Source organism: Gymnoscopelus microlampas (assembly GCF_963454915.1).
Source record: "Gymnoscopelus microlampas genome assembly, chromosome: 1".
Taxonomy (NCBI): Eukaryota; Metazoa; Chordata; class Actinopteri; order Myctophiformes; family Myctophidae; genus Gymnoscopelus; species Gymnoscopelus microlampas.
This window is the reverse complement of record NC_139962.1, coordinates 60,168,256-60,194,515: the sequence shown is the minus strand read 5'-3', so window position 1 is coordinate 60,194,515 and position 26,260 is coordinate 60,168,256. Positions and strand designations below refer to the sequence as shown.

The 26,260-nt window shown below is 41.6% G+C and overlaps 1 protein-coding gene across 2 annotated transcripts in view; it reads left to right on the top strand.

The window, feature by feature from the left end:
- Window positions 1-1,172: 1,172 nt before the first annotated feature.
- The window catches only part of tradd (tnfrsf1a-associated via death domain), a 25,484-nt gene continuing 396 nt past the window's right edge, over window positions 1,173-26,260 (top strand). Inside the window, exons 1-6 of one of the 2 annotated variants that reach the window (XM_084052754.1) lie at window positions 1,173-1,240; window positions 6,976-7,060; window positions 14,543-14,708; window positions 18,659-18,945; window positions 23,430-23,586; window positions 25,152-26,260. The exon at window positions 25,152-26,260 is cut by the window's right edge and continues 396 nt beyond it. In XM_084052754.1, the coding sequence (XP_083908880.1) occupies window positions 7,028-7,060; window positions 14,543-14,708; window positions 18,659-18,945; window positions 23,430-23,586; window positions 25,152-25,444 (936 nt within the window). In that variant the 5' untranslated portion in view covers window positions 1,173-1,240; window positions 6,976-7,027 and the 3' untranslated portion in view covers window positions 25,445-26,260. The remainder of the gene's footprint in view (window positions 1,241-6,975; window positions 7,061-14,542; window positions 14,709-18,658; window positions 18,946-23,429; window positions 23,587-25,151) is intronic. The other variant, XM_084052755.1, reaches the window with a different exon arrangement.

The window sequence follows — 26,260 nt, the reverse complement described above, 5'->3', positions numbered from 1 at the left end:
CTATATATCTATGCATTAAACCATAGATCTATATCTTACATTAAACCATAGATCTATATCTTACATTAAACCATAGATCTATATATCTATGCATTAAACCATAGATCTATATCTTACATTAAACCCTAGATCTATATCTTACATTAAACCATCTGTTTTACATGAGAGGCACTTTAGACAACAATGGGAACAGCAGTAGGCCTATCTGCCAGCCAATCAGATGCCAGGAAATCAATCAATCAATCAATCAGTCAGTTTGTATGTTTAACTTAATTTGACTCAATTAAGGTAATAATAATAATAATAGACATTCATTGATAATGCATTTGGGGTTAGATTAGGGTTTTAAATACATGTAAGCATTTTACACATTACCGAAAATATCAGTAAGTTGAATAGTGGTTTAGTCAGTTTGGCAGTGGGTACAGCTTATAAAACATTGGTCTTAAAAAATACAAATAAAACAGATCTACGTGGTGGAAAAAGTACTCAAATCAAATGTTTTACTTAAGTAAAAGTATCAATACTGCAATGTAGAAATAACAAGTAAAAGTCCGGAATTCAAAATTTACTTGAGTAAAAGTACGAACGTGTTGGTATCAAAATGTACTTAAAGTACCAAAAGCAGAAAGTAGTCATTATGCAGAATGTTTTATAAAATGTATAAAAATCTTTTAAAAATAGTAGATCTACAAGCTCACAACATTGGCGAGGCATTGTGAGCTTGTAGATCTGCTATTTTCAAATGGCCGAATATAGGGCTGAAGTGGTTAATGTATGTTTTGTAATAATACTCAAAATCTACAGTAAGTAACTAGTAACTAAAGTTTTCATATAAGTGTAGTGGAGTAAAAGTTATAACATTTGCCTCTGAGATGTAGTGGAGTAGAAGTAAAAGTACTGAAAACTGGAAATACGCCAGTAAAGTAAAAGTACCTTAAAATTGTACTTACAGTACAGTACTTGAGTAAATGTACTTAGTTACTTTACGCCACTGTTTTTTTGGGGGACGCGCGACACCGTGGTACCAACGGAGTATAAATACGTCTCGAGGCCTCCAGCCACCACTTCCTTCCCGTCAGTCTACGTCATGTTCATCTCCCACCAATCAGAGTGCGTCTTGACTCCCCCGCCAGCCAATCACACGCCGCGAAACCCCCTCCGGTGGGCGTGAGCTTTTAGGAGGAGGAAGCAAGAGCAACAAACCGAACAATAACTCAACAAACTTTCTTCTAAAAAGGTAAGAAAAAGGTTATTTAACGTAACGAATAATAAACCATTCCAAATATCACATAAAGAACACAATGATGAGGTAGAAACCAATGTTTGGAGAGGTTTTTATTTCATACATGTTGTCCCTTTTTTGTGCAGTTTATAAAAACTTCCGTTGGTGTGTTTTTAATAATGCTCTCAATGCACAGCAACCATACTGTAAGTGTGAAGACCTTCACAGGTGTTACCAATGATGCTAATGAAGGCTCTGTTCCATTTCTGGTCAAACAGAGTCAGTGTTAACCTATGACAGAGGTCTTCAACAGGGGGTCCAGGGCCCCTATAGGGGGTCCTCAGAGTTACTACAGGGGGTCCGCCAAATCTTTGTGTGATATGATTGTAAAAGTACAAACGTGTTGCGAGGCGTTGTGAGCTTGTAGATCGGCTGTTTTTGGCAAAGAGTTATAGGTGTAGAGGGAAAAAAGCAACTCAATTTTATATATAGAGGGGTGTCCTTGCTTCATCTCTCTCTCAGCTAGGGGGGGTCCTTGACCTGAAAACGTTGAAGACCCCTGCTGTGAAGACCTTCACAGGTGTTACCAATGATGCTAATGAAGGCTCTGTTCCATTTCTGGTCAAACAGAGTCAAGTGTTAACCTATGATGCTAATGAAGGCTCTGTTCCATTTCTGGTCAAACAGAGTCAGTGTTATTACCAATGATGCTATTGCTAATGAAGGCTTTCTTCCATTTCTGGTCACTGACTCTGTTTGACCAGAAATGGAACAGAGCCTTCATTAGCACTGACTCAGAGTCAGTCTTACCAATGTTACTAATGAAGGCTCTGAATGAAGGCTCTGTTCCATTTCTGGTAAAACAGAGTCAGTATTACCTATGATACTAATGAAGGCTCTGTTCCTTTTCTGGTCAAACAGAGTCAGTGTTACCAATGATGCTAATGAAGGCTCTGTTCCATTTCTGGTCAAACAGAGTCAGTGTTAACGGATGATGCTAATGAAAGCTCTGTTCCATTTCTGGTCAAACAGAGTCACTGACTCTGTTTGACCAGAAATGGAACAGAGCCTTCATTAGTACTGACTCAGAGTCAGTCTTACCAATGTTACTAGTGAAGGCTCTGAATGAAGGCTCTGTTCCATTTCTGGTCAAACAGAGTCAGGGTGCTGATATTGTGCATGTTGGCTCACTGTGATCCAGGGACCCTCATGGTTCCTTGAGAGGGTTCCAAATGGCCCCTTACGGGTGTGTAACTCTGAGAGTGTACAAATGGCATGATTTGTACACTCAGAGTACACATTTGTACACTCTTGGAGTTATGGGGGTCCTTGTTGAAATTGAAAAGTTTGAGAACCACTATGCTACACGAAACGGAATAGAGCCTTCATTGGTATCATTGGTAACACCTGTGAAGGGAGTAGCGAAGAGGCCCAGCCAATTTCCTTCCAATGTGGCTGCTGTGCATAGAGCATATTGTGACTTGTGAGGTACTAGTGTGCATACATGGGTCTTAGAGCAACATAAGTAGCTGTTTAAACACAGAATAGCTATAAAACTATGTAACTGGCCAACACTGGCTGCCTGGCGTCTGAAATGGTGCCAGTGTGCAACAAACTGGCATGAATGATGAAAGTGAGCGTAGAGGTGCTAACTAGCTTTAACTGGCTTTTGGTAGCTGAAGCTTAAATCCGTAAATCTTTTTAATTTCAAGGGACCCCCAGTTTGATTATTTATTTGATTTGATCTTTCATCTCTGGGACCCCAATCTTTACTGTAAAAATCCTCAGTTTAGTTAGCTATTTGAGAGCATACAAAATACCAATTAGGATTTGTTTCCATTTTGACACTTTTTGAGTTATAGACTCATAAAGGCCAGTCCACACCAATGCAACTAGTCGCAACTCCTTGCAACAAAACAGTTTTAAAGGGGAGTTTTGGCCCACGGATTTCTTACCTTTTCTATGATGTTATGAAATCTTAGGATGAGTGGTACAGCAGAAAGTCTAGTCGCTAGACGAGATATAGCGAGACTTGCTGTGGGGCGCATTCAGGACAATCACGTTGCATAGTGTTCTGTTACTATGAACGTCAGATCTCACACAAAATAACAACCAAATAAGCTATTAAAATATGCGATCTAGCGCAAGGCCTATTGGCGCGCGTTTTAAGCTGTGGCAGACCCCGGGATGGAGTTATGAAAATGTTCTACTGTACCATTCACCCTAAGATATCATAACATCATAGAAAAGGTAAGGAAACCGTGGGGCAAAATTCCCCTTTTTAAGGACAGTCCACACCAATGCAACTCCTTGCAACTGCCATTGGGGATGATGGTTGCAAGTAGTTGCATGTTGCAAGGGGTTGCACCGCGAATCATTGGTGTGGACTGGCCTCAAGCGGGTCCATTGGGTTTCTAGCTATAATTTAGCTGGGGACGGGACCCCCTGGAACCCCATCGAGGACCCCTCGGGGGGTCCCCAGACCCCACGTTGAGAACCATACGAGCGACATAATGTTTTAAGCTTTTGATGACATCTTTTAATCCTCATAAAACAGCCAGGGGAATTATTAATCTCACCACCATCACCGCCAGCAGCAGCACACACTTCTACAGTATCTACTGGTAGAGACATATGAGATTCTCTTTAATCCATTAAGACCGGGAACGCATCCGTGTCATGTTTAGGTTTCTTCACGATAAAAAAAAAGATAGCAGATCTACAAGCTCATAGCGCGGCACGAGTGCCGCGCTATAAGCTTGTAGTATCTGCTATTTTTGAAAAAATGTGAAAATGTGTATAAATATTTGAATGTATATATATTTTTTAAAGCAAACATTTGTAACGCAAGTCTTTGCTTCTGGGCGATTCTACTAATGTCTTTTAAATCCTAACGGTAAAAAAAAAACAAATTCATGTCAAGGACCCCCATAAATTATATGTATTTGGCCGCGGACCCCCCATCTGAAAATGTTGTTCCAGGGACCCCCTGAAGCAAAGATTTGAGTTAAAAATGTTCGCTTTAAAAGATATATATATATATATTCAATGATTTTCACACATTTTCACGATTTTTCAAAAAATAGCAGATCTGCAAGCTCATAGCGCGGCACTCGGTATAAGGATAATAAGGATAATTCCTTTTAACAGGTCGTTAATGAAAGTCCTTACGGTCTTGTTTCCAATGAGAACCTGTGAGCAATTAGGGGTTAAGAGTCAAAGAGGACAAATTTCATTTCATCGACACATATGCTGTCCTGGCCTGGAATCGAACCTGGGGCAACCAGGGCCTCTGGCTCCCTAGGCGGGCTCGCTAACCATTCTCGCTAACCAGCTATGGCCGCCCCCCGGTGCCGCGCTATGAGCTTGTAGATCTGCTATTTTTCAACAGCCCAAAGAAATCTTCAAAATAAATGACACGGGTGCTTTCCCGGTCTTAATGGGTTAAGGCCCTGGTGACATGATGGTGGTGCTAAATATGAAGTATTAGTGTGAACATGAGGAATAATAATTTTATGTAATCCAGCTGTTATGGATGATGCTCTCTAGTCCTAGCATGCATCAACAGCCACACGGACGGTGTCACGTTGGGACTGACCCCCAAACACCAGCACGTGTGATGAGAGATGTTATAGACCGACTGGTTCAGACCCCAGAGTAGAGGTGGGGGTGGTGGGGGAGGGGAGGGGAGGGGGGGCGGGTCTGGGATTAAATGTGTATTTATGTAATGAATGATTCGAGGGGAAGGGAGAGGGTTCAAGGGGCAAGCAATAAGGATTGAACAATGATGGACTGTTAACGGCGGATCAAAATCTGTTGGAGTTATTTGTTCACATCCGCTGTTTTCACCAGTGTGTGTGTGTGTGTGTTTGTGTACGTATGTATGTATGTGTATGTACAGTATGCATGCATGTATGTATGTCCTCATATGGTTCTACAGTATGTATGTATGCATGTTATGTTCAGTATATAATTATGTATATATGTACAGACTACAGACATTATGTATGTACGTACAGTATATGGTAGCCGGAACGCTCGCCCCAAAACACGCTCGCCCCCATTTTTTCCGTGGACCACTCGCCCCCAGCAGTTCTTGTATTCGGTTACGATTAGGAATAAGGTTAGGTTTAGGTATAGTTTACTGAGGTTACCTTTAGGAATAAGGTTAGGTTTAGGTATAGTTTACTGAGGTTACCTTTAGGAATAAGGTTAGGTTTAGGCATAGTTTTGCTGAGGTTACGTTTAGGAATAAGGTTAGGTTTAGGCATAGTTTACTGAGGTTACGGTTAGGAATAAGGTTAGGTTTAGGCATAGTTTTACTGAGGTTACGGTTAGGAATAAGGTTAGGTTTAGGTATAGTTTTACTGAGGTTAGGTTTAGGAATAAGGTTAGGTTTAGGCATAGTTTTACTGAGGTTACGTTTAGGAATACCTGTTGGCGACCGCTCCGAGGTCGCCGGATTTGACCCGGGTGCGAGCGTTCTTGTATTTGTATGTATGTATGTATGTATGTATGTATGTATGTATGTATGTATGTATGTATGTATGTATGAATAATCTAGAAGTTCAGGCAGATACACTCGAGAGGTTTATATACGCATGTGCAGCACGTGTGCATCGCATGTGGGCGATGCACTGTTCAGTATGTGACGTGTCAAGCAGCTGACCAAATTGGCGGTCTACTTAAAGGACAACTTAGTTTTTTTTTTGTTTAACAAGGGTTATTTTATTAGTTTTTAATGTAATAAGATGTATATCTCCCTGCTCTTAAATGGTAGTATGGTAATGTGCTGAGCAGGGAGTAATGTATAGCAGAGCCTGAACGCCAAGATCAAATATAATATTCACACTTCTACAACGGTGCCACTGCGCTGCAAAAATACAGAAAATAGCCGATCTACAAGCTCACAATGCGTCAAGCTGTGTTACTGTTGTTCCTTTAACTGTTGCACCTTAAGGTACAGTAGAGAGAAACATGAAACACAGAGAGAGAGAGAGAGAGAGAGAGAGAGAGGGACATTAGGGCAGTGACATGCAGCAAGTGGTCTGGCCAGCGGGGAATTGAACCAGGGACTAGCTGTCAGGCATTAGAGCCCATGTAATCTCTCAAGAACAGATCCATCGCTGCGCTTGAATCTTTCGGGAGCCGTGTTGAGAACCCATACATTGGCTACAAGTGGGCGTGCCATCAGATCAGGAAGCAGGCCGCGCTTTACCCAATCAAATGTAGTGGGCGGGATTTACGTGTGTGCGGCTCGTTCCCCACTGGAAACAAACCAAAACTCATTTAACAATAGTGTCCTCGGAGCCGACAAAACCACGGAAAGTTTGTAACATTTTAACTTGCTCTTTCATCATAGAAACAAGTGGGCTTATAACCAAAACGATCCATGTTCTTTGGGAGAAATGGTGTTAGTGTTCCGTGTAGAAATATTGTTAGTGGGAATGAAAACAGTCGCACCACCGGAAGTGGAAGGTTGAAGGCAGACCAAAACCCCGGTTTCCCTGAGCACGGGTCCTCCGTACAGCTCCGCCCAGAGCCAAATGAATAAGTGAAAAACAGCAGAGGGCGTTGTTTTTCCTTTTTATTTGACGATGGGTTCCCAGATTGGAGCCCATATTCCCAGATTGGAGCCCATGGTACGCACCATAACCGCTCGGCTATCGGTTCACCCCGCAAACACAAGTAGCACTGAACAGTTTTAATTTTTTTCTGCAGAATTACAGTTTTTACATTTTCACTTCCAGGTGGACATTCTGGACAACAACATCCTGTGTCTGCTAAACCTTTGTTCCCCAAATGGCATCATTGCCAAGTATTCCGTTAAAAAAGGTGACATGTTTGGTTTCATTTCTTTTGATATGTCATGTTTGTGTCACCTCTTTAAAGGTTGTGCATCTGCAGTGAGGTTGGAGTAGAAGAGATTAATTAGGTTTGTCCAGATGGTATCTTGCATTCTATCGTGCAAGATTGTTGCCTGGCAAAAATAACAGATCTACAAGCTGACAATACCTATTTGTACCTTTTGGCAAGCAACACCATTGTACGGTACTACTACATAATATAGATTAGCCAGAATAACACTAATAGTGATGACAGTGATGGCATTCAGTAGGAACTTGTGTAACAAATCATCAATGACAAACAACAAAAAAACAACATGCTGTAATGCATTGGTTCTCAAAGTAGGTCCTTGGGGGGGTTCCAGGGGGTCCCCAGCATTTGTTAATGCAGCATCACAATCATTTCAAGCACTTTATCCATTTATACGTTGGCTATTCAAAAACTGCAGATGTGCAAGCTTGCTGCACGGCACAAAGTCTGCTATTTCTGAAGATTTTTTTTTTTTAAATCAAATGTTTGGAAACTTCTCAATAATTTTATATTTTTTAAACATAAATCAAATTCTTCTGGGGGTCCCTGGCACAAAACATTTTCATCAGAAATACATATCAATTTGGGGGGGTCCTTGATATGAGAACGTTTGAGAACCACTGGTGTAATGTCAATATTGTTAGCGGTGTCTGCTGCTAAGAAAGTGAACTTCACAGTGGAGATGAATGGTTGTCAGTGGTGTAAAGTAACTAAGTACATGTACTCAAGTACTGTACTTAAGTACAATTTTTACAATTTTACTTTACTGGAGTATTTCCATTTTTCTATACTTTTACTTCTATTCCACTCACTACATCTCAGAGGCAAATATTGTACTTTTACTCCACTACAATTATTTGAGAACTTTAGTTACTAGTTACTTTTTAGATATACATTATTACATTATAAAACATACATTAACCACTTTAGCCCTATTTTATACCTAGGCTATTTGAAAATAGCCGATCTACAAGCTCAACGTGTCGCATTGCGACGCCTTGTGAGCTTGTAGATCTGCTATTTTCAAACATTTTAGTACTTTTACTTTTAGTACTTTAACTACATTTTGACACCAATACTGTTGTACTTTTACTCAAGTACATTTTTAAGTCCAAACTTTTACTTGTAACAGAGTACCTCTACATTGGCATTGCAGTATTGATACTTTTACTTAAGTAAAACATTTGAGTACTTTTTCCACCACTGATGGTTGTAGTGCTGGTTGACTGTATGTTCAGACTGGCAGTCCAAATCCAATGTCTGGCCCAGATTGTAATCAAATTGGTTTTATCAAGCCTGAAAAGTATAAACCACATGGGAAGCAGATTTCTGTTAATCACATTTGAACCACATTCCTAAGTACTGTAGTATGAAATGTGATTCACATATCAATTCTAAAGATTTGTTTCATTCTGGACACTCGGACACCGAAGCCTGATTTATACTTCGTTGTACGACGGTGTGTTGCCTGCCGGAAATAGCAGATCTACAAGCTCACAAAGAGGCGTGCATTATTCACGCCTGTGTTGTTACGTTGTTACCACAGCAACCAATGCAGATAGGCCGGCGATGTCTGAGTACACAAATCTGGTCTGATCACTTGTAAATAACTAGAGGTCCGGGCCCCTAGCCGCGCACGGGGCTCTAGTGAGGGCTCGCTTATTTTGGGGTTACAAAATCATGGGATAATAAAAATAAACCCCCTTGGAGTCTTTGGACCCCCGCAAAACATCGTGGACCCCTTCGGACCCCCGCGAAACATAGCGGACCCCTTGGGGGTCCTGGAGACCTACAGACACGGCGAACGAAAACGGAAAACTGTAAAGCCACAGCCACGCATGCAAGAGGTTGCACATGAACTCTGCAGCCGCACTGAGGCGCTCCAACACAAACACTCTGACGCTCCCCTAAATCCACTCCAGGGTTTGAAAATACCCACTTCACAAAGGGGTGGCGTGCATCACCGTTCCAATGACCAAAACTCCACTTCGGGATTTCGCAAAGACCCACAAAAGATTTCAGTAGTCTGTCTGTGTTTGTGTGTGTGTGTGTGTGTGTGTGTGTGCGCGCGTGTGTGTAGCTCAAGGCTGTTAGCGTTAGCTCCCCGTAGGTCACCCACAGTAAGACTGAAATGCTCTTCCCCAGACTTAGATGGAGACTCTAAAGGCGTGAATTTACTTGCATTAAGTGGCGTGTGACAACACACAGTTGATGCACGTTTTTTACTCGACAGACACGGGCTGTCGCGTAGTAGGCTGGCGGCGTTTTCAATGGCGGGCGCCTCGTTTTCGCTCGACTCTTGTCGGCTGCACTCGGCTCGATACGGTTGCCAGGACCCGGATGACGACACGACGACAAACTGCAGAGGCACGTCCACACATGCGCACGATTCCCAATTATAAGATAGGATAACAGTGTGGACAGTCAATCAATCCCTACGATCTCCAATGTTTCTCAATGTTGGGTCCAGGGACCCTCAGAGGTCAAAATGGACCATTATGGGTCTGTGTTATACTACACTCTTAAAATAACACTAGAGGAATTTACAGTGTAGATTGGAATCCTAGAGATACAAATGGTATGAAATGGGGGCCTAATGCATATCAAACTGGGGGTCCTTGAAATGAAAAAAGGTTGAGAAACACTGATATTTGGGAAACAAAGCACTGTTCATTTTTACATCAAATTTTGATTTACTTTTAGTCATAGTCCTTTGAATAAAATTCAACCTTAGCATAAAATGACTTCTCTTCTCCACTTCATTATCTCTCCTCCCATTTTAGTCTAGTTTTATTTGTTGACAACATTGTCAATATACTTACAGTAGTTTTAGTCATCATAGCTTAAGTTTTGTATTTAGTTCAGTGAAAAAAAGGTAGTCAATGAGCATTTTTCGCCATAGTTTTAGTTGACGACATTAACACTGTTCTGAGCGAAGCCTTAATTCTGACTCCTAATATGAATCCTAGATTTGGCATCGTGTGGCGGGGAATGGATCTGTGGTCACTCTCAGAGTTGGCTCAGAGGAGCTGATACATCTGGAGCTGGTGACAGCTGACGGGGGCCTGATAACTTTAGGATTGCTGTTAAGAAGCCACTCTGGCAGTTTGATGGAAGAATTGGCCACCTTTCAATATACATCATCAGGGGGAAAGGAAGGATCTGTCTTCTGTGGGAATCAGAAAGCAGGGGAACTCTGGATAGTACTGGGGAGAGTAGAGGGAAGTCTGGACGTTTGTTGACGGTAGAAAAGCCTACCGATCTCTCTGTGAGTGACATGGAGAGCAAGGCGGGGGCCTTGGCTTTGCGAGTTCTTACGGCGTGCAGAAGTCTAGCTGTTTGTAAGAGAGATGAGAAACTTATAAGCAGTGGTGGAGAAAGCACTCCATTTTTTTTAGGGGTGTCACGATTCACTTACCTCACGATTCGATTCAAAATCGATTCCTAGGGTGCCGATTCGATTAAAATTGCGATTAATTGATATTCGATTCGATTCTGCGATTTATTGCGATTTTTTAGGGTGCCGATTCGATTAAAATTTCGATTCTGCGATTAATTGATATTCGATTCTGCGATTTATTGCGATTTTCTAACCCAAATCACTTTGCTTTAATTATACTAGAACATTTTAATATAATATAAACCATGAAAAGTTGAATCATACACTTCAATGCAGCCAGATAATGTCAGGCAGTCTTTCTGACATTGATTTCAGACAAAGTGCCAGTGAAAAAGGTACTAACTTATAAAAAAAAAAAAAAAAATGTTTTTAAAAAAATCGATTTTAATATTTTGAATCGATTTTTTAAATCGTGGCATTAAGAATCGCGATTTATTCATGAATCGATTTTTTTTGACAGGCCTAATTTTTTTACTTGAGTAAAGTATCAAAACTGCAATGTAGAAATACTCTTGTTACAAGTAAAAGTCTGGAAGTGTCCGTAGCTAATCTTGCCAAGCAACAAGCGACTGATCAGCACATTTCTTGTGCACGCTGCCAGAAAGCCACAGAAGTACCCTGCTAAATTCGTTCACGTATGTTTTATACTTTTTTTGAAACATTTAAACTTTTAATTTCATAATGAAAATCAAATGGTGTTCTGATCAGGCTGAAACCTGGCCTAAATGTGGGCTCATAATTCATAGACGGCTGATTTCACAGGCTGGCCACATGGAAACCCAGATCCACATTGGAGCCACGCCGTGTGATCATGTGGATCTCAGGATCCACATGGCTCCATGTTTGTATCTGTAGAACAGTGATTCTCAAACGTTTTCATGTCAAGGAACCCTAAATGAATGCTTATTTTGACGTGGAACTCCCATTTGAAAGGATTTTGTGCCAGCACCCGAAAAATAATCGATTCATAGATTAATCGCGATGCGGACATGGACGATCGTGAATCAATTCACAAATATCAATAATCTTTTTTTATTTTTTATTATCATATTACTAATTGCACAGAGCAGCAGCCAGATGTACATCTTGTTCAGTATATCTGACTGCTTGTATTGATTGATGAAAAAGTTGCCATGTTGTGCAGTCATTTCGAATAGTGTGATGCATCGTAGATCGAATTGAATCGTTACCTGGTGAAATCGAATCGAATTTGAATCGTGAGGGCAGTGCTAACGCACACCTCTACTACAAACTCACAAAGCTAAAGCCCAAATATAAAGTGTTTCAACTTTTCCTCATTTAGCTGGGGACCCGCTGAAACCCCCTCAAGGACCCCTGGGGGTCCTTGGACCCCACTTTGAGAACCACTGCTCTAGGGCCCTGTCTGGCAGCCCAAATCAAAATGTGTTGACGTTCTTTTGTTTACTTAGAATAAAGTGTTAAATTATAGCTCTTGTAAATAATCATTGCTACAGAGTGTTTGTTCAGTAACAGGTCTCCCCGGCTCTCCAGCTTAGGAAACAGAAAATATTCAGTTAGGTCAGCAACAGTAGCCTGACACTCAGCCTGAATCTTCATTTCGTTTCACTCCATTATTCAGTCTGAAAGCCCTCCCAATGCAGCCGATTTCTGAGATGGGGGCGTGGCCAAAGTTTTTTTTTTCAAAGACTCTTTGGCGATTGGCTCATACTGGATTATCCCGATCTCGATTCGTCGTACAAATTTTCAACCGAGAAACACCCGCCTTCGACAGCGTCACCAGACCCTGAATGCGAGGCAAACGATTCAGGGGGTGGAGCCAGGCGACAGCAACAGGTCTCCGCGGCTCTCCAGCTTAGGAAACAGAAAATATTCAGTTAGGTCAGCAACAGGTCTCCCCGGCTCTCCAGCTTAGGAAACAGAAAATATTCAGTTGGCTCATACCGCGGCACAGAGAGCCGCGTAGATCTGCTATTTTTAGCGGTGCCAACCGCTCTACGTTTGACTCTGTCCGCGTGAGTGGACAGAGTCCACTCACGCGCACACACGCACACGCACACACACACACGCACACACACACACACACACACACACACACACACACACACACACACACACACACACACACACACTTGACGTCCGTATGAGCACGGCGTATGAGCACGGCATTTAAACAGCTATAACTCCAGTTCGCAGCATGCTACGGAGTACAAATTTTGTACATGGACTAAAACCACCAATAGAGACAAACTGAAATTAATTAAGCCCCGCCCCTCTGTCTTCCTATTGGCTGGCTTTAGACAGCCCTACGCCCAGTTTGCAGCATGCCACCAAGTCCAAATTTGGTATGTGGACTTAGACCACCAATAGGGACGAACTGTAATTACTTAAGCCCCGCCCCCTCTGTCTGCCCATTGGCTGGGCTTTAAACAGCCATTATTCCAGTTTGCAGCACGCTACCAAGTACAAATTTGGTAAGTGGACTCAGACCACCAATAGGGACGAACTGAAATTAGTTAAGCCCCGCCCCAAAGGCACCGCTTCCTTCACACAGGGAGGGTGTGATTTTCTGTTATTTTTCAGCTCCAAACGGAAACATTTTCTTCCCGTGCATGAGCAGAACATCGGTGCGCAGCCAGTGAGAACAACTGCATTAATTAACATGGGAGCGGAAGTCGAGCAGCGTCCGTGCGCTTAACGCTTGCGCGTCGGCCGGGTTCTGTGCGTCACTCCGGGCTTCAGAGAGGATTCGTTGCGGCACACTTGAGCAGCTGTGGAGACCGTCATGTGTTACTCTGAGCATCATCAGACAATGTGTTTTTGTTTAATTGAGCATCATCAGACAATGTGTTTTTGTTTAATTGTTTCTTTCTTCCATTCACTGGCGGGTGGAAACCTTGTATGTCCAAAACTGATACTTTTCAGAGAATGGAACAAAGAACCATGTGTTCCACATGGTTCCAATGTAGTTATTATTTAGTCCAGGGGTCTTCAACAGGGGTTTTGGGACCCCTAGGGGGTCCTCAGAGTTACTACAGGGGGTCCTCCAAATCTTTGTGTGATATTCTTTTTTTTTACCTTAACCACTTGAAACCTAGCATCCCTTTTTCTGAGGAGAACTTTAGCCAGAAAATAGCAGATCTACAAGCTCACAACGCCTCGAGGCGTTGTGAGCTTGTAGATCTGCTATTTTCTGGCAAAGAGGTTTGGTGTAGAGCGAAAAAAGAGCAGACCAAGTAAATGAAAAAAGTTTAATCTGAAACAGAATTTTATACAATATAGAGGGGGTCCCTCTTTCATCTCTCACTCAGCTAGGGGGTCCTTGGCCTGAAAACGTTGAAGACCCCTGATTTAGTCACAAGATCTTGTTAATACTTTCAGTGGTTAAATATTTATAAAACACACGTAACCATTTTTTCAACCTGGTGTCATGTTTTGGGCATGTTATTGTAGGCGGAAAGTGGAAACATTTTCTCAGATACATAACTTTTATTCAAGAGCGACCCGTTGTGAGCTTGTTGATTGTATTTTCGCACAATGAAGTTTGAAAATAGGGCATTGATTTATTTAAAAGAAACAGTGGTGGAAGAAGTACTCTGCTATTTTACTTAAGTAAAACTGGCAATATAAAAATACTCTGTTTACAAGTAAAATGTCTGTGTTCAAAATGTTACTTGAGTAAAAGTACAAAGGTTGTGAGCTTGTAGATCGGCTATTTTCAAATAGCCTAGGTATAAAATAGGGCTGAAGTGGTTAATGTGTGTTTTATAATGTAATGATTTATATCTGCAAAGTAACTAGTAGCTAACGTTTTCGAATAATTGTAGTGGAGTAAAAGTACAATATTTGCCTCTGAGATGTAGTGGAGTAGAAGTAAAAGTACAGAAAATTGGAAATACTCCAGTAAAGTAAAAAGATACCTCAAAATTGTACTTAAGTAAATGTACTTTGGCTACTTTAATACCACTGAAACAAAAAAAAAAAACGATATAAAATGAAACGTTCAGATACAAGGTTTCTGCCTGACAGTAACCATTGTATAAACATTGTGTTGTGGTCAGAGAATGGCAGAGCGGACCGTGGAGCAGCAGCGTCATCACGGGCCCTGGGCAGGATGTGCCGTCTTGTTCGTGCGGTCGTCGTGCCCCTCGGTGAACCTGCTCTCCCTCTACAAAGACCAGCGTGGAAAGTTCATCGTCTTCAAAGTCATCAAGCTCACGCTCACAGGTACGGTAGAGCCTTTTACAGCAGCATGCTGCCAACCGTGAGAGTCGTACGTTTTGCTTTTTGCAGGATAGCCTCCGTGAAGCTTAACTGCTGCTTTCAACCTGGCGCACAGTGGTGGAAAAAGTACTCAAATGTTTTTGCTTAAGTAAAAGTACCAATACTGCAATGTAGAAGTACTCTGTTACAAGTAAAAGTCCGGAATTCAAAATGTACTTGAGTAAAAGTACAAAAGTATTGGTATCGAAATGTACTTAAAGTACCAATAGTTTCAAAATGTTTGAAAATAGCAGATCTACAAGCTCACAACGTGTCGCGATGCGACACGTTGTGAGCTTGTAGATCGGCTATTTTCAAATAGCCTAGGTATAAAATAGGCCTAAAGTGGTTATGTTTTATAATATAATAATTTATATCTGGTATAATAAGTAACTAGTGACTCAAGTTTTCAAATAATTGTAGTGGAGTAAAAGTAAAATATTTGCCTCTGAGATGTAGTGGAGTAGGAGTAGAAGTAAAAGTATCGACAATCGGAAATACTTCAGTAAAGTAAGAGTACCTCAAAATTGTACTTAAGTACAGTACTTGAGTAAATGTACTTAGTTACTTTCCACCACTGCTACAGCAGCATGCTAATCATGAGAGTTGTACGTCTTTGCTTTTTGCAGAATAGTATCTGTAAAGCTTAAGTGCTTTCGACCTGGCGCCCCCTATTTTGGGCACGTCACTATAGTACCGAAGGCTGACGTCCAAAACCACGTCCCCGGGGTCACCCAAGTGTTTTTCCCATTCAAAATCCCAGAGACTTTTTTTTAATCATCATCAAAATTAAAATAATGTGTGAATTTATTCATCCAGTCTTGTGTTGCAAGGATCAGAGCAATGGTCACCAACCTATGGACATTTGAAATGTTTTTACATTTTCATGAAAGTATATTATTAACTCTCAGTGCCAATGAAATAAAAAAATATGTTCATACTGTGCCAGCATTTTCTTCTTTTTTTTTAAAGGTAGGGTAAGTGATTTTCTTTGGTTAAGATAAGTGTTAAATAGCTCTATATTCTGATAGTACTCATTGCTATAGAGGGTTTGTTCAGTAAAAGGAGTCTCCTTGTCTCTCCAGCTCTTTATAAAACAGAAAATGCATTCGTTTCAGTTTCATTTCCAATTTTATCCAATCAGGATAGAGAACTCAATCAGGATATAGATTAAACAAGTGAAATTGGAAGTGATGACACTAAGAAATGAGCAGGCAAAATTGGAACTGGAACACTATAAAAACAAAGCTAAAAAATGGGTACTTTCTCCTGATTGGCTGAGATTTTGACACCTACCGGAAAATGTATTTTCTGTTTATTAAAGAGCTGGAGAGACGGGGAGACTCCTGTTACTGAACAAACACTCTATAGCAATGATTACTATCAGAATATAGTGCTTTAACCTTTTAACAAAATACTTTTTGTTTTAACCCAAAAATATCACTTACCCTACCTTTAAGTAAAAGAAAAGTGCTTAGGAAGCGAGATACAGCCTTTCTCAGTCATAAGTTAAACAAGGAGTGAATGGAGCAGCAAATCTTCGGATCACGATATCTTGGGTTCTGAACATTCTTCTTTTTAAAAACTCTGGATTTTTCGTTCTGGCACTGAGGGCATTCAGAAAAAAACTCGGGAGAGTTAAATGTGTCAGTAATTTCTTTGTATATTTACGTTATTTGTCATATCTGCCCTGTGCAATTTTTTATTATGAAGCCTAAAAACCAAACAGAAATTTAAAGTTGTATTCACATGTTCCAATGTTCAATGGCCAAAAACACAATTGAATCGTTAATCGCAATTATTTATGTGACAATTCATCGTCAACTTAAGTCTTTCAATCAGAAACACTCACGTCAAAGCAGATTTAACCATTTATTGCCACAAATGGAATACAGTTAAGCTTGGCGTTAAAGCTCCGCTCTTGGAAGAATATTCACTGAATTTTGTGGAAGCAGCCTGCTAAGCATATATTCAGGGAATGCTTAAGCAAATCCCCCATATGGATAGAATGTCAACAATATAACAGTACATTGACATATTAGTTAGAATTAGCAGATATTAGTGATGAGCGGGCCGACCCGTAACCAGCGGGTCCCGCGGGTCAACCCGCGGCGCGGGTGGCCGAGTCAGGATTTCAGAGGCAAGTATGCGGGCTGTGGGTGAGCGGGTCAGCCGCTCTCACATGCAAAAAAAAAAAAAAAAACCCTATTTTGAACAACTTGCTTGTTTATTTAGCCCATGACAATGTTGTGCTACTGTAGACATTTAAAGCGACTTTGGGTACTTAAAAGAGCGCTATATAAATCTGAGCTATTATGATGATGATTATCTTTTTTTTCCCACCGCGGGGCGGGTTGAGCCATAGATTGATATATGGGTTCGCGGGGCGGGTTGGGTTCCGGGGCGGGTCATGAAAAAACCCGACCCGCACATCACTAGCAGATATACATGATAAACACAAGTATTTGAGCCTATGCCAGACTCTAACAAAGCAGATATACATGCCACATGTGGCCCGTGGTGTTAGTATTGTCATGGCAGACCCCTGTGTTTTGAATGGGAAAAGCACTTCGGTGACCCAAGGGCCATGGATTTGATGTCAGGACTTTGGTACTCACTCAGGCAAAAATCTTCCAAGTGTTCCAGAAATAGCTGATCAATGAGACTCGAGCTACGACCTTGTAGATCAGCTGTTTTTTGCTATTCGTCATACGGCGAAGTATATAAGACGGTGAGTGGTTCATTTATTCTATGTTACATGACCCTTTCAACAGCTGTGGCTCAACAACATGACATACAGTAGACATTTTAGTAAGGTTAGTAGTCATCATTTGTTTCGAGAGAAAGCATTGTGCCATCGCACAATGCAATTAGCCTTCAAGGAGTACTTCACACATTTTCTACCTTCATATAATCCACTCATGCTCATTACACGATGGCACAATTTCACAGTGTCCTCACTCTGTCTGCATCTCATTGGTGGGCTGTGGAACAGCAGGAATTGCCTTTTACATGAGCAGTAGAAATGTGGTCTCTCGTGCGGGAGACCCGGGCCTCAAATGCACCCATTCAAACCGGGAACGCATCTGTGTAACCACTTTGATAGCAGATAAACAAGCTCATAGCTCTATGAGCTTGTAGATCTGCTATTTTTGAAAAATCGTGAACATTTGTGCACATCTTTGAATATATGTATATTGACTCAAATCTTTGCGTGGGGGGGGGTTCACGGACAAATACATATCATTTTGGGGGTCCTTGACATGAAAAAAGTTTGAGAACCACTGATATTATAGCAACATACTGCAAGTATTTTTTCCCCCAAAAAAATGTTTTTAGAAGACATTTGTAGAATCCCCAGAAGCAAAGATTTGAGTTACAAATGTTCACTTTAAAAATGCATTGCACAAAAAGATTTGCACACATTTTCAAGATTTTTCAAAAAATAGTAGATCTACAAGCTCATAGCTCGGTGCCGTGCTATGAGCTTGTATATCTGCTATTCTTTAATAGCCAAAGAAATCTAAAGTCACTCAGATGCGTTCCCGCTCTTAACTCATTCAGTGCCTGACTTATTTCTGGCAGTTTGGCTCTGCCAGAGTGCCAGAGCCAAAATTCATTGTAAAAAAAAAAAAAGTGCTTAGGAGCCGAGATACAGCCTTTTTCAGTAAGAAGTTAAACAAGAAGTGAATGGAGCAGAACATTTTCAAATCATGATATCTTGGGTTCTGAACATTTTTTTCAAAAAAAAGAAAAAAAACGTCTTTGACGTCCAGTGGCACAGGGCTTATGATACAACGGACGTCTTAGACGTCGAGTGGCACTGAACGAGTTAATGGGTTAAGGTAGAAAAAGAGGGTTAAAGACTTTGATCATCAAATTCACCAAACAGCATTGTCCCCTCGGCCCGTCAGACTCCGCAGGTGGACTCGGCGGCTACGAGATCCTGAAGCTACACGACGCCGACCCCCTGCTGGGCGTGGAGGTGAAGTTCGTGGAGGTGTCGGCGTGCCAGCGCTTCCTGGAGAGCTACGGTTCGGGCGCCGTCCACCAGGCGCTGTCCCAGCACGCCTGCCGCCTGCTCGCCGACGCCGTCCCGCCGGACTTCGCCGTCGTCACGCAGCTGAAGGCCAGCGCGCACACACTGGACCACTGTCTGGACGACCTGGAGCTCTGTCTGCAGCACATCCACTGTTCTCAGGTACCGGTTTTCATTTTGTCCACTAAATCTACTTTTTTTTTAACCCATTAAGAGTCAAGACCTAAGGCGATTCTAAAAAGGTTTTCTAAATCCTAAAAGTTTTTTGAAAAAAAAAAAAAAAAAAAAGTCAAGATTTTTCAAAAATAGTAGATCTACAAGCTCATAGCGCGGCACTCGGTGCCGCGCTATGAGCTTGTATATCTGCTATTTTTTAATAATCTAAAGTGACACAGATGCGTTCCAGGTCTTAATGGGTTAACTCCACCAACCCCCCCCCCCCCTCCCTCCATCTAAAACTATTTTGTGCCAGGGACCCCCAAACCAGATTTGCCTAAATGTTTCAACAAATCTTTCGAGATTTTCTTTTGGAAAATAGCATATCTACAAGCTCACAACGCGCCGCATTGCGACACGTGAGCTTGTAGATCGGCTATTTCTAAATAGCCAATGTACATGTTTAAAGTGCTCATGTGGCCTAGTAACTTCTTCTGGGCTTGTTTTCATATAGCCTGCGATTTGGGCCTGGCACCGCTCCATTGAGAATCCATTTCCTGCTCCAGAAGTCTGGGGTGACCAATCAGGGTCACAGTGTTCAAATATGGGAGACTGTGATTGGTAGTTGGTCGTAGGTCTAACCAATTGGGGTTAGGGTTAGGTTATTTAATTCTTATTTTTGCCTGATTTTACCGATTTTATTATCAAAAAAATAAAATCAAAAAAATATTTTATTTTTTCAAAAAGTGGGGGGTACGAAATCACGGATCTGTGAGAGTGAGGGTGTCGCGTCGTACGCACAGTGAATGGCCGTGACGCCCCTGACCGTGCAGTGACAAATATCACCCTCCCTGGCGTTCCCGCCCGGCTTCCCTCCCCCGAACACGGGCCAATTGTGTTCGTATAGACAGGTCTGTAACTCTGAGAGTGTACAAATTGAGCCAAATGGACCCCTGGTGGTCCCCGGGAAGGTACCACAGCATCCTGGACCTCTGTCTCTGTTGTCTACATCAGTGCTTCTCAAGCACTTTCATGTCAAGAGGTCCATCCACAACCTCTCCAACGCGTCACGCTAATGAAAAAAATACAAATTTGAATATAAAAGTAGAATACTAAAATAGGATTAATTGATTTTGATGCTATTTTAACAAATCTTGCTGGGGACCCCCTGGGTACCCCTTCAAGGACCCCTGGGGGTCCTCGGACCGCACTTTGAGAACCACTACCATTCTGTAACGTGCCCACGCCTCACAGGTAGGATCCACAGCAGTGTGCCGCTGCTTGTCACCTTCATGCCTGAGTTGGACTCGGTTTGCACGCCCTGTCACGCACCGAAAATAGGACATGCATCATCTTTGTGAAATCGCACACACACACACACACACACACACACAGACACACATGTTGGTATTACTATACCTGTGAGTTCATCACCGTTTTAGGACTGCCATTTCTAAAAATGTTGTACCTTTTTAGCGGTGCCAGCCGCTCTACCTTTGACTATGTCCGTCCGTATGTCCGTATGTCCGTTTCAGCACGGGCTTTAAACAGCTATAACTCCAGTTCGCAGCATGCCAGCAAGTCCAAATTTGGTATGTGGACTTAGACCACCAATAGGGACGAGCATTGATTGCTGAAGCCCCGCCCCGCCCTATTATAGCGCCACCAGGAGGCCACTGCCTTTAAACAGCTATAACTCCAGTTTGCAGCATGCCACCAAGTCCAAATTTGGTATGTGGACTTACACCACCAATAGGGACGAGCATTAATTGCTGAAGCCCCGCCCCGCCCTATTATAGCGCCACCAGGAGGCCACTCATCAAAGGCACCGCTTCCTTCACACAGGGTGCGATTTTTTTAAAATCCTAACCGCAAAGCCGGAGTTATACTTTGTTGAGCACCAGTGTCGCACACTGAGAATAGCCGATCTACAAGCTCACAACATGTCACGTTGTGAGCTTTGTAGATCAGCTATTTTCGGTCGTGACACTGGGTGCATAACACAGTATAAGTCAGGCATAACTCTAACCCCCTAAACTTCTAAATATCTTATAACACTAACCCTAACCGCAACCTGAATCCTTTCCTAATTGTAAACCTACCTCTAAAAATAATTTGAAACAATAAAACAACCGTTTATTTTGTAGGGACCAGGAAACTTGTCCTCACAATGTCTATTTTTCAAATTCTACTATACTTGACCAAACATTTGACCCTCACAAGTATAGTAACAGAAGTACACACACACACACACACACACACACACACACACACACACACACACACACACACACACACACACACACACACACACACACACAAACCCAGCCCCAATTTCATCCCTTTTCATATCATTTTATTCTCACCTTTTGCAGATTAAAACTGTATTGAAATACTTTTTATGACATTAAGACAAACTTATTACTCGCCTCTACTGTAAAGTATTTATTGAAATAATTATTATTTAAAAATACTAAACATTGAAGTGTGAAATGCAATGAAAGTACCTTTCATTTTCATGGAGCCTGATTTACACCTACAGCTACACAAAAATAGCAGATCTACAAGCTCGATTGGCTATTTTCATGTGCGACACTGCCTTACAACTAAGTATAAATCAGGCATTACTCAGCTTATGTTAATGAATGGTAGACTTTATTACCTCTCATTAGACGCCATAACATGTTAATTGGTTGATGTCTGTGAGCAGGTTGGACTCTGGACAACATTCAGTCCTGAGCTGTCAATTATCATTCCAATACAATTGTCATGTGAACAAATGATTTACCATGGTCTCTTACTTTCCCAATATTTGGGGTTAATTCAATTGATTATTAAAGGGGCTGGGTGTTAAAAAGTGTTGTGTAAAAAAGGTAGACTTAAAGCTCTACATTTTGATATCATAATCATTGCTTAGAGTGTTTAATTTTTTTTAAACATTCAACACATTAAAGGTAGGGTAAGTGATATTTTTTGGGTTAAAGCAAAAAGTATTTTGTTAAAAGGTTAAAATACTATATTCTGATAGTAATCATTGCTATAGAGTGTTTGTTCAGTAACAGGAGTCTCCCCGTCTCTCCAGCTCTTTAATAAACAGAAAATACATTTTTCGGTAGGTGTCAAAATCTCAGCCAATCAGGAGAAAGTACCCATTTTTAAGCTTCATTTGTATAGTGTTCCAGTTCCAATTTTGCCTGCTCATTTCTTAGTGTCATCACTTCCAATTTCACTTGTTTAATCTGTATCCTAATTGAGTTCTCTGTCCTGGTTGGATAAAATTGGAAATGAAACTGAAACAAAAATGCATTTTCTGTTTAATAAAGAGGTGGAGAGACAAGGAGACTCCTAATACTGAACAGACACTCTATAGCAATGAGTACTATCAGAATATAGAGCCATTGAACAATTATTTCAACCAACGCAAATCACTTTACCCTACCTTTAAAGACGCACTGAAGTGACATTTTCGGTCATCTTATTTTGAAGGTTCAGCCTGAAACGTCGGCTCAACGACTCTAAACCAATCAGAAGGTCCCATCCCTTCAGGCTATGGGACGTTGGATCTCAATCACTTCAGCCGTGCTGGCACACGGCTAGTGTTTGTTTACAAGTGAGAGAGAGACGGCCAGTGAAGCACGTTTGCTACTACCTGGCTTATTTCTAACCTATAATGTTTTCAGATACATATTTTAGTGTGCAGATGAAGTTTAAAATGAGTAATACACTCATCTTCAATGAGATTCAAAACGGAGTATCTCTGTAATTAAAATCAGCTGTGTTTGAAGAACGTGCAGCTATGGGAATCAAACAGGTGCATGTAATCAAGATTCATTTATATTCGTGAAGGCTGTATTATGTCATCACGCAGCACGTTTTCGTTTACAGGAAGTAATTAAGATTGGCTTTTTAGGGACTTTAGATGTAAAAATACACAAAAATGGGTTTTTTTCATTTTTTTGGCATCTATTGTTAGGTATGCCCATATGATGACCACGGATATGCTCTAAAAGTGTGAAAAACATATTTTTCATTTCACTACACCTTTAAACATTTTCAGGAAGGAGAAGAACCCATGTGTCTGCTTCAATGTTATATTGTTCCAATCCCAGTTTTTATTTATTCATTTAATCACTTCCAATTTGATGTGTTATCCTGTATTCTGTGTGAGAGGAGTGCTCTCTCCTGATTGGATGAAATGGGTATACTGACCTGAAAATGCATTTTCTGTTTACTAAAGAGATGGGGAGACCCCTGTTACTGAACAAACACTCTGTAGGAGTGATTACTATCAGAATATAGAGCTATTTAACACTTATTTTTAACAAAAGAAAGATCATTTACACAAACTTTAGATTGTTGCATGTTGGTACTTGACAGGTACACGCACGCACACACACATACATATTCTCATTATTGAGTGTTTTTGTGTTCTTATTGAGTATTCTTATTAATTATTCAATAATCTTATTGATCTTGTTGTGGTGTATCAGCCGGAGCGCCTGCGCGACGATGAGATTGATAATCTGGAGCAGCAGCTGCAGAACCAGGCCCTTGGCCCCCAGTCCCCTCAGCCCCCCACCACCATCATCACCCAGGAGGAGGCTCCTCTGCCCAGCAACTGTTTCAAATTCCAGAAGAGGGTGTTTGGTAAGTTCAGCATTAGCATTAGCATCCCTATTCTGGTGTGAGCCGTGGGGGATGCCAGTCAATGAAGTAGCTTCTGTCTTCCTCTGCAACACCTCAGAGTAAGAGTAGAATAGCTTTTTTTATGGCTTAAACCAGGGATTTCCCAAAGTGTTTGGGGTTCCCTTGGGGTGCTTGAGCTGTCTAGAGTTTAGGGGGTGTGGGTGAGAAGAAAAATGTAATGGTGGTTTAATGGATGTAATAATTACACCATCAAACCACCAAATGAGATTTTTCATTAAGTAAAAGCATACAATTAAAACATTTCCTCGGTAAACTTTGGTAAAAGTTTAATTAAAAACTTACATTTTAATAAATCAATCAATGTACCCAAAATTCACTTCAGCTGCAATTTCTTTCATGTCATTTTAATGAATGTCATTTTCTTTCATTTAATGTGGTTTAATTATGACAGCATTTACCCCCATCTTCTCGCATGACGGCTCTCTGCCAATGAGCCTGTTGGTGTTTCCCTCACCCTTCCTCTTTGCTATTTAAAAGTGTGAAGCACAATAAAGCACATTGAATTGCCTTGTTGCTGAAATGTGCTATACAAATAAACTTGCATCGCCTTGCCTTGTGTGTGCCTTTTGCTGCAATTAGTTGAAACTTTGTTACAGTGTAGTTTCAGTTTAATTCAAATGTGCACATTGTTGTGCTCGCTTGAATATTTAGTTACACGTGTTGTGATTATTTGTGCATGTGATGCCTTCAGTGTGGCAGCGTGGATTGGGGTACATCAGCCCAGTTGGGATGTAGAAAGGGGGTGCAATGGCTAAAACGTGTGGGGAAACGCTGGCTTAAACCATTAAAGTCTACCACACCAGCCTTGACAAAAACAATTATAGTCATCTTGTATTTTAAAACAAAAGATGCCACAGAGTTTATACTCCATCGCGTCATAATTGTGTTGCTTGCCTAAAAGAACCGATCCACAATGTTTTATCTGATGCGATGTGTTTGTTAGCTTTTAGATCCGTTCTTTTAGGCAAGCGACACTGTCTTACTAATTACCTGGTATAGTAGGCCTGTGCCAAATGCCGATCGTATCATATAACGCCTATTGAGGGGATGAGCACCTATTGTTTTTTTCCTACACCGATATTAACTTAACTTACTCTCAGAACTAAGATGTTAAATAACAGTGATGGATTATATCTTCGCTGTCGGGTGGAAACCTCATATTCTTTTCAGGATTAAAAAAAAAGCAAAAGTCGCAGATCTACAAGCTCAAAACAAGCGCAGCGTTTCGAGCGTGCAAATCTGCCACTTCTGATACCTTTGTGTGACGCTGTAGTATGAACAAGTAGGGCGTTAATTTACGGAAAAACACGCAAAGTAAAAGTATGGAGATAAGAGGTTTCTGCCCGACAGCAACGATATCAAAAGTAACTTTAAACCGAACCTTACACCGTATGACTTAACCCACGAACAAGTACACTCTGCCTAAACAGCTTTTTTTCCCCCTTCTTCTTCCTTTTGAATCTTTTTTTCCCCGGGGGTGTTGGTGGGGGGTGTGGCCCAATCAGAGGACCGCATGCTGACGGCGACGGACGTGCAGAGCTTCTCGAACTGCGTGGGCCGCGAGTGGAAGCACGTGGGCCGGGCCCTGGGCAAGAGCTGCCGGGCGCTGAAGGGCCCGGCCGTGGACAACCTGGCCTACGAGTACGAGAGGGAGGGCCTGTACGAGCAGGCCTACCAGCTGCTCAGCCGGTTCATCCAGGCCGAGGGCCGGGCGGCGCGCCTCAGCCGGCTCGTCAGAGCCCTGGAGGACTGCAAGCTCGCCGGCCTGGCCGAGAACATTCTGGACATGCAGCCGTGAGGACGGACGTTGACCTGCCGCGTTCGCTCGTTCGTTGTCTGTTGTCTGTTGTCTGTTGTCTGTTGTCGCACACGTGTATACGCGGTACAATCCTCAGCGTTCATTTAACGCATCTGTGTCATTTTTAGACTTCTTTGGCTATTCAAAAATAGCAGACATACAAGTTTCATTTTTGAAAAATCATGGAAATTAGTTTTTCAATATATATATTTTTTTAAAGCTTCTGGGGATTCTACAAATGTCTTCTAAATCCTAACAGTTTAAAGAAGAAAAAAAAATGTTTCTATAATATCAGTGGTTCTCAAACTTCATGTCGAGGACCCCCACATTTTTTTGTATTTTACCGTGGACCCCCATCTCAAAATATTTAGTTCCAGGGACCCCCAGCAGAAGCAAAGATTTTAATTAGAAATGTTGTTTCAAAAAATATATGTACTCAAAGTTTTGCACCAATTTTCACGATTTTTCACAAAATAGCAGATCTACAAGCTCATAGCGCGGCACCGAGTGCCGCGCTATGAGCTTGTAGATCTGCTATTTTTGAATAGCCAAAGAAATCTTAAAATGACACAGATGCGTTCCCGGTCTTAATGGGTTCACCCATTTAGACCTGCGGCCGATTCTACAAAGGCCTTCTAAATCGGTGGTTCTCAAACTTTTTTTGTGCCAAGGACCCCCAACATATGTATTTGGCCACGGACCCCCCCCCCCCCTCATCTGAAAATGTTATGTGCCAGGGACCCCCCAGAAGAGAAGGTTTGTGTAAAAAAACACAATCAATACTCTCTCCGAGTTACAGACTCATATTAGGGGTAT